A 13906-nucleotide genomic window follows, 5' to 3' on the forward strand; every position below is an offset into this window, starting at 1 on the left:
TCCTGTGAGAAAGAATTGTGTGATGACTTGTTCCTAGTTACAGTACCCCTCCAGGTTCCCGATGTTTGAACTTTGGTGAATAAGTGCAATCTGCCGGTTATTTGTTGGAAAACCATCTCTGGAAACTGTCAATCACATTTTTCTAATTTCGCGAACCCATTTTTCTACCTTCAATTGATAAAAAAGCGTTCATAATTCTCTTTTCTCTTTTTTTCCAAAACTTTCACTAACTGTTGTCTTGAAACCAAAGTTCAACCAATTTTAAGTCCACCCTCTGTTTCCTGTTATCTCATCAGTATCAAAACGATCTCTTTCTTCTTTCTTCTCATTCTTGTCAGATTTCTATCCAGTCAAAAACCATTGCCCCCTCCCTGTCAGTTTATATAATAATGTTCAGTTTATTATCTTATTCTTGCATAAAATATAATTTAATCTTTTGGAGGAGAATGGAACAAAAAACAGACACAATCGGAAAAGGGCACAGGAATCGGGGACAGTGATCAAGATAAAACAACTTCCGAATTAAAAGTGTGTTGCAATGTAATGAATGTGAAGGTCAAGGAGCAGGTTTTATTTATAGCGTATTTATGGTCCCGAAGTTGGTCAAGCGCACAATTTCCGGTAATTTCTGATGATTGGACGAACTTTGATGAGAAAACGATATGACAGCAAAGGAATACTCAAGGAACATATCATCAACTTACAAGACTTTGTAAAAAAGGGCATGTATCCTTTCTCTTAATGGATAATATATTCAAAGATCAGAGACATAAAATACATATGATATCACTAGCATCAGGAAGGGAATAAAAATTTAAATTTGATAAATTTGAAAAACAAAATAAGTGCGACAGAAATTAAAGCTACACGAACGTAAACTGCACGTTGTTAACTATAAAATTCAAAAAAAAAACCGTTCCTGGAGAAAACTTATCAATATCATGACACAAAATGTTTATGAAAAGTGAGACGGAAAACTTGACAATTCAATTAAAATCAACTCCTTCTCTACTTTCAGGTTTTCACTACTACCTTTCTTCCCACTGGCCATTATACATCTTATCGTCGCCCCCCAATGAACTTAAGACCCGTGCGCCGGTCATTTCCTACGTCGTATTTTTCTTTTCTCTCAATTTCCAATTCCGAATTCAATTCAATTCTTTTTAACTACCAAGTTGGAAGTGCGTGATAAGCATCTCACCAGTTTTGTCTCAATTCCTGGCGCCGCCCCCCTCTTTTTACCCGTATCATCTTACACGCAGTAAGTCGGAAGAAAAAAATGAGACAAGACAAAAAAAACTGTCCGGATGGCAGTATATAAGTTTTCATGTAGTTCTCGAACACCCAATTTTCACCGATTTTTCTTTCTTTGGAAAACTTTTCGAATTTTCAGAAATTGAAGAAAAATGTGGAAACTAGTCATCGTTTTTTTGTATTTCACCACACTGGCGGTAAGTTACATAGTTCATTTTCGTGTACTGTAGCATCAATTTTAGACTGGGCAGTACCCGGATGAAGGCGAGAAAGATGGCCTCCTCCACAACCCACCAGGAGCAGTGCCACCAATGCCACCGACTGACCCTCCTGGATATGATCCGGAGCTTTTGGCCACTCCAACTCCATCATCTCAACCGTCGCCAGGTCTTCGCGCCCCACCACTCCCCACATGGACCCAGGTGTGTAGTTCGGTTATTGTAAACAGGTTTTCGCCCACCCGCCACCCAGCTGATCACACGTTTGTTATCAACTGATAGTATTAGAAGTATCATTCAAGATTAATAGCCGAAAACAACATATAGTTAAATATTTCAGAAAACTGAAGAATCCTCTAGTGACACACTCTCGTCTGGTGATGGTAATCAGGAGACCCATGTCGGAGAAGAGTCTGGAGACGGAAGTGGAAATGCTAGTGGAACATCCGAAGGATCTGCTGGAGTGCTCGAGGAAGGAAGTGCGGATTCAGAAGACTTTTTTGAGCCTTCAGGTAACAGTTAATTCTCTGTCTCAAAAGACAGAACTATGTCAGGTGAAGGTGCTCAAGAGGACAGCTTCCCGGATATTATGCACTCCTTGGATGAGGAAGCCGCTCTCCTTGGTGTGGACTGCCCGTCTGATGTAATTTTCATCATCGACGCCACCTCATCCGTACGGACTTTTTTCGACCAGTATGTGCATTTCGTCGAAAAGGTAAAATTCTAAGCAAATGACCATATATCTTATTTAGTACTATTACAGGTTATCGAGGGCCTTGATATACAACCATCGGTTGACAGAGTTGGTGCAATTGTATACTCCAGTGCCCACAAACAGCGAGTTAAAATATCCCTTGGAGAGCACAAGGACAAGGGATCTCTGATAGCCGCTGTTGAAAGTGAGTGATAATTTCACAAATTAGGTTGACAAGTTGTCAAGTTCTATACTATTCAACAAGTACACACTCTCGAATTCCAATCTTCCCAATTTTCCATCCTTTTCACATGTCAGAATATTGAAATCGCAATTTCCTTATCGAGAGATATATCTTTTTCCTATTACTACTCCTACATTTTTTACACATGATTTGAAACACCTTGACATGCTGTACTTTTGCGCAAAAAGATAAAAAACATGACTGAATTGTTTTTTGCACTTGCAGGCCTCCCCTTCTTCTCCGGAATCACCGCTACAGGAGAGGCATTGAAATTCGCCGCAAATCATACGGAGGGACGCCGCCAGAACCTGACTCTCACCTTCGTGGTTTTGACGGATGGCTACAGGTAAGACACTTGCAAGATGATTGAAGAAGGTTTCTGAGTTTTCAGCTACGATCTCATCGAGTCTGGTGCCCGTCTTCTTCGTGAGGTCCCCAACTCAAAAGTGTACGCCGTCACAATCGGAGAAAGTTATTTGAGGTGAGATTGTATTTTTTCAAACTAAATATCATAAAATGTTTTCAGAAAGGAGCTTGATTTGATCACTGGAAACCCGGCCAATGTGTTGATTGGCTCGATGAGTTATGGAGCCCTCGTCAAACGCATAAAATCATGTGAAGCCAGAATTCGTGCCATGGAGAGAAAAGATGAATTGGTACGGCCAGGAGAGTTCCTCAGTGATCGGTTCCAAAACCGAAAGCCAGTGAATGAAAATGTTGAAGAACACAAACCGAAGGAGGAGATCGTGCAGAAAACCGAACAGCTACCAGTGAAGGATTGCCGTTATGATATTGGCATTATTTTCGACTCTTCTGGATCCCTGGAAAAAAATTTCCAAAAGCAGTTGAAGTTCGCCACCACTCTTGTGGAACAAATGCCAATATCGCCAAATGCCACTAGAGTAAGTTTCAAGTTTTTCTAGACTGTTCTCAAGCTATTTCTTTTCAGGTAGCAATCATTCAATTTGCTGGCAAAACGAAATTGAGAGTTTTGGCAGACTTTGCCCAGAAGAAAAGTGCTGCAGAATTGAAAACAATCATCGGCAGATCGCATTTCTTTTCCGGAACAACGTTCACCAATGGAGCACTCAAAACCATGGCCGATCTCTTCCAGAAATCGAAAAGAGCAGATGCCAAACTGAAAGTTGTTCTGTTCACCGATGGTTACAGTGCGGAGGATACATCAGAAGGTATGTTTATAGAATTCACAGAAATGAATTTTTGACGAAATGAATTATTTTCAGGTGCCGAGGCACTTAAAAGTCAAGGTGTCGTGGTCTATACTGTTGGTATCAGTACGGAAAAGTCGGCCGGTTTAAACATGAAGGAGCTGCATGGTATGGCCACTTCTCCCAACCATTTCTTTAATGCCTCAGATTTTGTGGAACTCTCGAAAAACTTTCCATCATCGCAAAATTGTTGAATCCTCTCCCCACTTTTCCTTACTTCCCTCTCAGTGACCTAACATCTCCGTGACTCCATTCTGTTTGCTTTGAATTCTGTGAAAAGTTTGTCTGTAATGTCGATAAATGCTTGAAAAAATGAGCATCAGTTTGAAAGTGAAGTTTTTATTCGTTTTGCAAAGACGAAATGAGGAAAAAAACATTGAGAAGAAAAGGCAGGAGATGCACCATGCAAAATTCCAAACAATAAGAAAAGAACTACCTCTGAGGTGAAATGCATTGGAAAGTTGTAAAGTTTTCATTTTGTTATTTATTTTTGGATGTTGGATTATGAAAGAGAAAATTGGTATTGAAGTCACCGATGGAAAGGATGAGAAAATGGGAAGAAAGAGAAAAGATTCAAAGAACATTTTGTTGTCGTTGGGGGCGAAAGGGAAGGAGAGAGGAACGTACACCCGATTAAAACTGTATAGAGAATAATTCCCTAAGAGAATTGAAAAAAAAAAACGAAATTTGGAAAATTCCTATAAAATTGAAAAGTAAAAATTATTCAAAAATGCGGGATTAATTTTGAGTACCTAGATGTTATTATTGAAAAATTAGATTGTTTTTGTTATTAACCCGCTGTAAACAGTCACTGTATCGTTTGTAAGTTGAAAAGTGCAGTTCGTGAAGATTTTTAGTGTTAGAAAGACAATTAAATAATTAGATACAATACGGGAAAGAAAAGGGACAGAAAGGAAGGAAGGGGGCTGTACATCAAATGACTAGAATCCATTCAGCGTTTTTGGTTAAATGAAATTTGAAAAAAAGTTATAATTACCAATGGTTATGGCGTGTCGATGTGTGAGATTGAGATTTTTGGGGGAAAAGAGAGCACCTATAAAATTGGCACTGGGGGAGGAAGAGAGCATTTGTAAAATTGCTCAAAATCGAGAACGGGGTCGAAAAAGTACCCAAATTTGAAAAAGTAAACAAAAAATTATGACACAGACCACATAATTTTGAATAATTGCAATGTTTCCATTAAATTAGTTTTCAACCAAAAAATTGAAACAAAGAAATTAAACAAAACCAATGGGAAGAGAAGAAAATGGCACTGGTTAACATATTATCAAATAATTGAAAGAAGTGGACGAGAGGCGAGCACCACGTAGTCGGGCTAGAAGAGAAGTGTGTGAGAAAGAACTCGGGAAGGTTGGATAGTTGAAGAAACCTAGACGAACGTGAAGTATCCATCCGATTTTCGGCGCTTCTTTCCACGTGTCGGATTGGAGCCGTCAAAGGGCGGCTTGCCCCTGCAATTCAATTCCAACTTGAAGTAGGGAACACACGATGTTTGATGATGGGATTCTGACTCGCCAAACCGGCGCCACATTAGCGAGCAGACAGCAGCCGAGAGCCCCCATTGGCCTCCGAGGCCCTGCAATACAACAAAACACAGGCTCGACCAATTTGTGCTCTCTGGCTTAACCATACTAGTTACTAGAGTTAAAGTTACCCCGGATGTTTAGAGGTCTAGAGGTTTTCTGTCTGCTAGCCAATATTTTGAGAAATCAAGAAGACTTGTCATATTCAATTTTTACGAAAGTATACTAAAATTTGTTTTTTTAGTTGTTTCCAGAACCCATTCCGTTTGATAATTTCTGACAAGTCCGCTTATTTCTCAAATCGTATGCTCACGCTCACGCACACACTTAGACATACACAAAGTACTATCACGTCACTTGAAACAAAAACAGGTTGACAAGTCGAAGTGTAATTTGTTTCTCGACTTGTCAGCATGTCAGTACACTCATTTCATTTCAACTCACCTCGACTGTCCAAGAAGCCATGTTTTGAAATTGGCGTCTATTTTACTGGGTGACTGAGTGACACCGCCCTCGAACATTTCGATCGGACTCTGCAAAATAAGCAAATTAAGACGGCCTGTCAGGACAGGGCATTCATTGCGTTTGGCCACCCCTTGAAAATCGGTTGGTATCAAAATCAAAATCAAGGAATCGAGTAATCAACTAGTGAAACAAAAGCAAGTCTTGGGTTGAAAAACTCAAGAATTATAGTATGGATGCCGCTTATGCATGCATTTTCTCATTTCAACTTTTAAACTTTGATAATTGAATTTTGATCACTTTTAGGAACAGAAAACAGAGGAATCGAGGGACCAGGCACACGGATTTTAGAATTTGAAGACGAGAACAAGTTTTCTTTTGAATTCCAGAAATGGGATTTTGAAATGAAGCAAAGAGGGTAACGTGCAAACAGTTCAGAAGAAAAAAATACAAGTTAGTGGACATAAAGCCAAACATATCTTGTGAATACATATACACTTTTTTGCATGCCTGACGGGTCTGACGGGTGATCGTGTTGATGGTAGGAAGAATAGGCAACACGAGGGGGATTACAAACTAGTAAAAATATGAAAAGATGGTGCATTCCGAGAAAAAAAGGTGGTACGACTACATACAATATACTCGCGCCGTTTAACTCTGTTATTTAAAACCAAAATGCGGTTCGGACATACGTGGTGTTTATTCTGTGGAGGAGAAGGATGTGGTGAGTAGTGATGGTTAGTGGTTGAGGGATTCCGTTGAGTTGAATTGTATCTTGAAATCGGTTACAATGGAAACGCAAAAATTTCAATCGAGTTATTCTTGCAAAAATTCGATATCGAAACTTGTGTTTGTCCGATTGAATGAGTGGTCTCTATCGACATTGATTTATGAAATCGTACTGTTTGTAGATATCCAAAACATTTTGAACTTTTTGGGTAATTCGAAAATTGGCAGAATGCACATTAAAATAGGAAGATTTTCACACATGACCACCCATCACAAGCGGACAAACACAGGCACTAAGAAAGAACTACTACAGTAGCCGAAAAAAAGTGATAGATAGTTGGTGTTAGAGTTCAGATCCGACTAAATTAGGTCCTAATACGGATCATGCATTTGGTGATGTTAGAAATGGCAAAAATAATCGATTATGAATAAGATGAAAATGAAATAAAATCACGGGTTACGATATTAGTGTGGGTTGTGTGAAAGATAGGAGAAGAAGAGGGAAAAACAATGTGTGTGTGAGATAGAATTGAAATGAAAATCAAACTTTTGCATATATTTAGGTTTAGTTATTGACAGTTCAATGAGCAAGATTACGGTACCGTACTGTTGCTCATCTTTCTGTTTGTGAACTTAGAGCTGATGGGGTAAATGTGCAGTGCAATTGGAGAGAAATGAAAACAAAGACAGAGAATCATGAGTTGATGGGCAAATTGAATCGAATCAATCACTAAAGGCACATCGTGGTGGTGGACACAAAAACTATAAAATGGTTAGTGAATTGGGTAGGCGGTTAGGCGTTTTCAGGGGCGGGGGCGCTTTCCCTTACAGACAGGAGCTATTAGGAACAAAAAACCAACATTGATAGATAGAGAGATAGAAGCGCTGCTGAGGATTTGGCGTCTACTGCTCAGAGACTTGTTCGAAATTCTGGAAACATAAGAAATGATATGCCTTTAGAGATTGAATTCGTCGGCCACCCGGTTCGATCTGTTCATTGACTTTGTTCACATTCTATACTAAACTAATCATTTTTACTTTCCTTCAAAACTTCAAAACTTAGTTTTTGATTGTTAAAAGTGTAAAAGTAACTTATTCAATAGCAAACCAATCCGCAACTTAACCGTTCCTTAATAGCTTACCTTCCTGACCCGATCATTGAAATTGTGCCATAGGGCTACTATCAATTCTGTGGCCAGAATGTCTCCAGCATGTGCCGAAATCATCCTCATACAGAAAACCTAAATAAGCTTTGTTAGTGAAGTGCTTGCAAATGGAAAACATACTCCATCATATCCGAGGAATTTGTGCACAAACTTTTTCACCGACTGCCTGTCAGTGGCCAAATCTGTTGCTCGCAAATACTTCCTGATGAATTTCATGTGCTGGAAATAAGATATTAATCGCATCAGTGTGATGTATGTTGTTTCTTGCATACCTGTCCCGGTAAAAATGAAATGATAATCCAGTGGAACATTGAAACCGCCGAGACAAATGCAACCATGAAGTACCAGAACCATAGGAACAAAAAGATCTTCTCATTGAACATGTTGATCATTAGAACACATTGGACTGTGTGATGATGCACATTACCCAGTACTCGTACCTAAGACATTTTTTTTGTTTCTCAATTCTATAAATTTGTAACTCACTTCAAAATCACACATAGTTACACGTGGAAAGTTTCCACTGACTTCCCATTCTCGGCCATTCAACAAATCTCTCAAAATGTGAAAGCCATAGAATAAGTTATCAGTGCCTAGAAAACTGTTCAACATGAAGACTTGTAACACCACGTTTCCCAGGTAGAGCATTTTGATAAACACATATAATAATGTCACATAATTGGCCCACCGCTTCTGTACACACATTCCAGACACATCAGTGACCTGAAAACATAATAAAGTGTGTTGTCACATTGTCCAGTTGATTACCTCTCTCTGTATTTCGAGGGCGTCTTCCATGTGACCTGCAATTGTCTGCACAGTGGCTGCTCGCGCATCAGCATCCATCATTCGTGCATCGCATGCCATTTGAGTCAATGATTGCACATTGATTCCTGCAAAACAACGACCCCTTCAATTTATGTCACTTGTCACGTCAGGTTGGGAACACTTTTCATACCTCTCTATCCCATCCCTCTCCATTTCTCTTCCAAGGTGATAAAAGTTTCTCGGGAATCGTTAAGCAATAAATTATTAATGGATCGCGTCTCCACTTCACACCTACTTTTTCTCTAGACCACTTTCTTTTTCATTCTTTTTTCTTAGTCCCGATGGAACTTGGCACATACGTATACACAGACACACACATTGCACAGTTGTGCGGTTTTAACGACCAATATCATCACTTGGAAGTTCTTTTTTTCTGTTTGGGCGGATTCTTTTTGTCCGTCTTTCATTTCATTTACTCACCAGAATGCCAATGCAGCAATCCTCTCCACATTATGCACGGGATGTAGAAACATAACGCTTCGAGTGCAAGAACGAACGGCACCCATTGATAGTAACTGATTTGCCGCGCCCTTAATTTTAGAACGGTGTGATTAGGTTAATGAGAAATAGTGTCATACCTCCTGTCACCGTATTCTAAAGGAAAGGCACTGGTTAACGGCAGGTAATAGGTGTTTTCCACCCAACAATAGTTTTCGGTGTATTGTTCCCAAGCATCGGTGAACTGAGCAGGCACCCAACATTGTATAGGATAACCTGGGAAAGGGAAAATCTGATATAAACATTTAAGACCTGAACACAGTACTCACCTACGTACTGCTTGGCAGAAACAATAATCGCAAACGCGAATATAATAGCAGAAGTGTAGTGATAATTGAGCTTGTCCACAAAATCGTCGTCGACTCGCGGATGTAAGCCCTTGAATATGGCCGCCAGATAATATAGAAGCATTCCGGCGGACAAGAACTGCAAAATGGATCACCAGCGTTTCTTCATTTGTGAGTGAATGAATGTTCTCAGTTCAGAACGAGATGTTGATGATTATGAACAAAATAAGAAATAAAAAGAAGAGATATGGAGCAGGAATAGAAAGGAAAAAAGAAAGATGCGAAACAGACAGAGGTGGATGAAACTCGAAAGGTTTCCCTGTGGGGCGGGGTTTTGTGTGTCCACCCGTCTCTTCAACGATGAAACGATGACACGCTTCTACTGCTTCTTCTTCTACATCTCGTCAGGAGAGGATGCCTCCCGAAGAGCATATCAAATTGAATTATAATCCTTTTAGAAGATCTTCATCCGTCCATTGCCCTCTCCATCTTGCTCGTTCTTTTCCATTCCAAACTTTTCTTCGCCATCTTTTTTCATTTAAAGTTGAAAGTGAGAGATGGTTGAGATGGCCAAGAAGTGTTGGATCGAAAAAGGCGTGAAGGCGAGCACGAAAAAGTATAGATGAAGTCATAAAGTTAAGGTTATGATGTCAAAGGACTGGGCTGGATCAAAAAAGTTCGTTAATCAAATTTTCGTTATTTTCGGAGCCCTCTGACGTCGTGACAGAAAATAGAGTTTCAGTTAATTTTATGATACTTTGAGATCTAGGGTTCCAAATTCTCTTCTATGCTCTATGCTGCTGGTTATCATACAGTACCCCTGAATATTAATATCCTAAATTTAAATTTAAAGTCTACGGTTCATGTTAGCACTTTTTTATACAGAAAACAAAACAAAAAAAACGTCAGCGGCTCCTCATATGTTAGTCGAGAATATGGATAATTTGCAAAAAAAGGAATAGAAGAAAAAGAGAATGCGAAACGAAAATTGGGAATTTCCTGACAGGCGCCGGTGCCACTGCATGTCGTCTTATTCTAACCGTTAGTTCTGTATAATGAAAAAAAAAGAGTTGAGTGCTTCAACGGGTGGTTTTAGCGAAAAAGTAGATGTGTCGGGATGGATGGGTAAGAGCTTTCTGCGGGGACGGAAAGAAGGAAATTAAGGCGAAGCTCCTGCCTCTTTTCCTTGAGTGACAACCTATAGTGTCAGATTGGACTAATTTGTATCGAGTCTTCCTCTTCTTTTTTTCAAGAGAGAGAAGGATGCAGTGCCATCTAAGAAAAAGTGAGTTAAAAGAGTTATGTGTTTTTTTAACGAAAAGAACTAGAGAAGGTTCAAAGATTAAAAAAAACCTGCAAGTACTATAGTTGAACTCACCTTTCTGTCCTTGTTGAGGTAAGTCTTTGAGAACTTAGTGTCGTGAGGCGCGGCACTGCTTGGATGAACTGGATAACGTGCAACGTGGTTCAATCGTTCGCATTTCTTGAGATTTGTATGCTAAAAAAGTTAAAATTAGTACATTTTTCAGGAAGTGGGTGGTGGAAATTGAGAAAAATAGTAGACAATGCATTAGGAAACGTCAGAAAATACGATAGTTTGGTATCGTATAACGTTTCGCATAGCAACCAGAAAAACGTTTGAATTCCGACTCCCCGACGTGGTTACTTCGCATAGTGCAGACTCAAATGTCTGGTTCTAAAATTTTTCGTTGCGTTTTTGTGTCTGACTTGACTGGCATGTACATTTACGACAAAATTAGGGGAAGATACACTTGCATATACATGAGTGAATGAGTGAGGGGGAGGAAATGTGCGCAAAAGTATAAGTTGAGTTGGTTTCGCATGCAAACGTATTGATACCAACTCTTCGCAACATTTTTCGGGAAAATTTTTTTATTTCTATTCCTTTTTCTATCTTCATATATTGTCACTGTGCTTCTGGATACAGATGAATGAACAAAGTTTCAGAAGAGATGATGGGAAAGTTTGAAAGTCATTTACTAGTGGAAGAGTACATATTTTGAAACCAGGAAACAAAATACTAGCGAAAACATCCTGCACTTGAACTTGAAAGTGCAACTTTTGGAAAAGAGTGGTTTAGGAGTGTCCCAGTTGACACGTCACTAATGTAAAAAACGTAAGAAAAGTGAGAAAGAGCACCACGGGTTTACCGTTTTTCTCAATCTCACTTCTCTCTCTTATGAGCTGTTGTTGAGGTGAAAGGAGGGGGACTAAAGGGATAACACCGACCGGCAATCGTCTTGTATTTGCTTGCCGAAAACGATACAGACAGTATTGGGAGGACAGAAAGAAATTTGGCGAGAAAGAGACGTTTTGAGAAATTTGGAAATCTTGCGCGGATTTGCTTGTGTATATGTGTTTGTGTGTTGGTAGAGTCGGCAAGTTGAGAACAAGATGAAACAACGCGTGAGATCCTTCAGCTATTGCTTTTTGCACAGTCCAATCCACAGTCCAACCGAAGCAAATGTACAAAAAATCAGGTGGACGGTTTGATCTCCGCGGTAAGTGTAAACTAGAGCAAAGTTTGGATTGTTGTGTTGGGATATTCAGGATTGAAAAATATGGTCATCTTAATTTGCCTCCTAATTAGAGCCTTGTCAATTAACTATGAATATTTCAAAAATTGGTACTCATAAGGATAACAATACGAAACGTTCCGACAGACAAGGATGAGGGCATTATCGCTACTGGGTACATCCTTCAGGAGTAGAATTAGAAGCGCTACCGTAAGATTCGAAAGGGTTTGGATAGCGGAACTAGTTGTCCTCTCACTCACTACGTCATGATACTGCAAATTCTCTAGAGAAGAGTCCCACAAAAAGTGAGAATCCCGGGGTGGACTAAGAGTGAATCGGAAAAGAATTGTTATCCAGTCGTTTGGGGATGATTGCAGATTGTGATTTGGACTCCATGACTCTCCAGATGTAGATGCGCCGACAGAGCAGGCGGAGACTTCCAAAATGCTTGACTCTCAATAAGAAGAGCGACTAACAAGAGTGTCGCGTAAGTGAGACTCGCAATCAACGCATCTTCTGAGGGCGAAACCACTACCAGTAGAAGAAGGGAATCGTCTCTTTTTCTTCATCAGTGTATATGTACATGGCGAATCCATCTCCAACTCGCTCAAGGGGAAACAGTGTGAAGAAAAGAGGAAAGGCGAGGAGGAGTGTGAAAGTTGTAATTAAGGGTGAATTGACAAGTTGGTTAGACGGGAATGGTGTCGACGACAAGAGGGGAGTTGTACAGATTGTGCAAGAAAAAGGAGACACTCTTGCTCACATTGAGTGAGGGATAGGGCCGAGGCAAGGACGAAAAAGTGAAGTGGGAGTAAATTGAACATCTTACCATCGCTCTGGCAATCCTCCTTGATATGGGAGGTGGCATCACACTTAACGCGGTCTCCATCCTTCATTTTTATGCGGTAATTTCACAGATCACAATAATAAATAGATTATTCGAATGTTTGGAGTAAAGAAGTTTTCGTGCTCAGTAGGTGCAGCCAATATTGAATAGGGTACTGTATTTTATTCTTCCTGGTTGTTTCCTCTTGATTCAGGTGATGATTGAAGTTGAGAACGACAATGATATGACAATGTTAAATAGAAGTGGGTGGAAGGACGAATATAATATTTAGCTTAAGCAAACTCAAAATCTGCGCAATAGACTTTGGGTATGACTATGTCTCGGGAGCAAGGAGCAATAGGGCAACGAGCATACGGGTGTCAATGAGTCGTATGTATTTAGTATGTGCTCCGTGCGATGTCAGAGGTATCTGAGCCTGTTTGCGAGGTCTCGAGACAAAAACCTCGGTTTTCAACAAGAGATTTGATCCGATTCTTGTTTTTGAGACGTTATGCTTCTTGTCGCTTGATATTGATTGGTCTCATTAGCGGGAGACGTTGGTTATGCGTTGATTATAAGCCAAATTTGAGATCCAAACGCGCGCTAGCTTTTTTAGCTCGTTTTACTCGTGCCGTATTCTCATTTTTCTCTCAGTTCTGCCCCCATCCTCATTTACGAAGGAGTACGGTAGGATGAGCATAAATTTAGCTTTTTGTCGGATGAGACGAGCCGATCTTGTGAGAACCTACGAGGATTGGAGTTAACGATGGGAACTAGGGAGATTCAAATATCCTTTTTTACAAAACTAAGTAAACTCACCGAAAGAAAATGTTGCGATGGTGGTGGTATCATCCGGACATATTAGGTCCTTCAAGGTAAAGTATAGTAAACTTATATAGTCTTCATTCAATCAAAAAACTGCCACAGCTGAATAGTCAAAAAGCGACGTTTTTGAAACTGAAAGGATGTCGCTGAAGGAAGAGCAGAAGGTGTGGCAAGACGGGATTTAAAGGGGTCGTCGTGTCAAGAATCGGAATAGGTGTGTTGATGTGATGTGAATGAGAGCCGCCAAGACAGCTTCTCCTTACGCGTGATTAATAATTCACGCGATCGACGTTTAACGTCTTTTTTGCGCACCTTATTCGCCACTGTCTTTTTGCTAATTGCTACTCCTTACAGACGATTAAGTGTCATGCGGTGTGACTTCAGACTGACTTCGTGAATAAAACAGTGTGCAGGGGTGGAAAAACGAGAAGTAGAAGTTGAGCATGGGTGGAATACGGTATGAAACCTATTTTTAGTTTTTAATGAGATAAGAGTCCCCTTAAGCTTAAAAATTAGTACTTCAATGTCAACAGACCCAAAATTTGGAAAGTTTCTGTTATAATAT

At 39.9% G+C, this 13906-nt stretch overlaps 2 protein-coding genes across 2 annotated transcripts; one reads left to right on the forward strand and one right to left on the reverse strand.

Moving 5' to 3' along the window:
• Positions 1–1406: 1406 nt before the first annotated feature.
• Positions 1407–3833, forward strand: GCK72_024683 (uncharacterized protein; the record flags this gene model as incomplete). The annotated part of the gene is made up of 10 exons (XM_003117735.2): positions 1407–1451; positions 1497–1676; positions 1813–1984; positions 2027–2187; positions 2236–2371; positions 2636–2756; positions 2802–2891; positions 2937–3312; positions 3360–3600; positions 3655–3833. 10 exons carry the CDS (start codon positions 1407–1409, stop codon positions 3831–3833), a joined length of 1701 nt encoding a protein of 566 aa, XP_003117783.2.
• Positions 3834–5029: 1196 nt separating this feature from the next.
• GCK72_024684 (uncharacterized protein) lies at positions 5030–12586 on the reverse strand (the record flags this gene model as incomplete). The annotated part of the gene is made up of 13 exons (XM_003117588.2): positions 5030–5111; positions 5628–5716; positions 7517–7615; positions 7661–7759; positions 7813–7980; positions 8027–8263; positions 8309–8433; positions 8789–8898; positions 8947–9082; positions 9136–9292; positions 10532–10651; positions 11951–12126; positions 12520–12586. The coding sequence occupies 13 exons, from the start codon at positions 12584–12586 to the stop codon at positions 5030–5032; spliced, it is 1665 nt and encodes a 554-aa protein (XP_003117636.2).
• Between the last annotated feature and the right edge of the window lie 1320 nt (positions 12587–13906).

The sequence above is a fragment of the Caenorhabditis remanei genome, chromosome X, assembly GCF_010183535.1.
Source record: "Caenorhabditis remanei strain PX506 chromosome X, whole genome shotgun sequence".
In the NCBI taxonomy this organism is placed as follows: domain Eukaryota; kingdom Metazoa; phylum Nematoda; class Chromadorea; order Rhabditida; family Rhabditidae; genus Caenorhabditis; species Caenorhabditis remanei.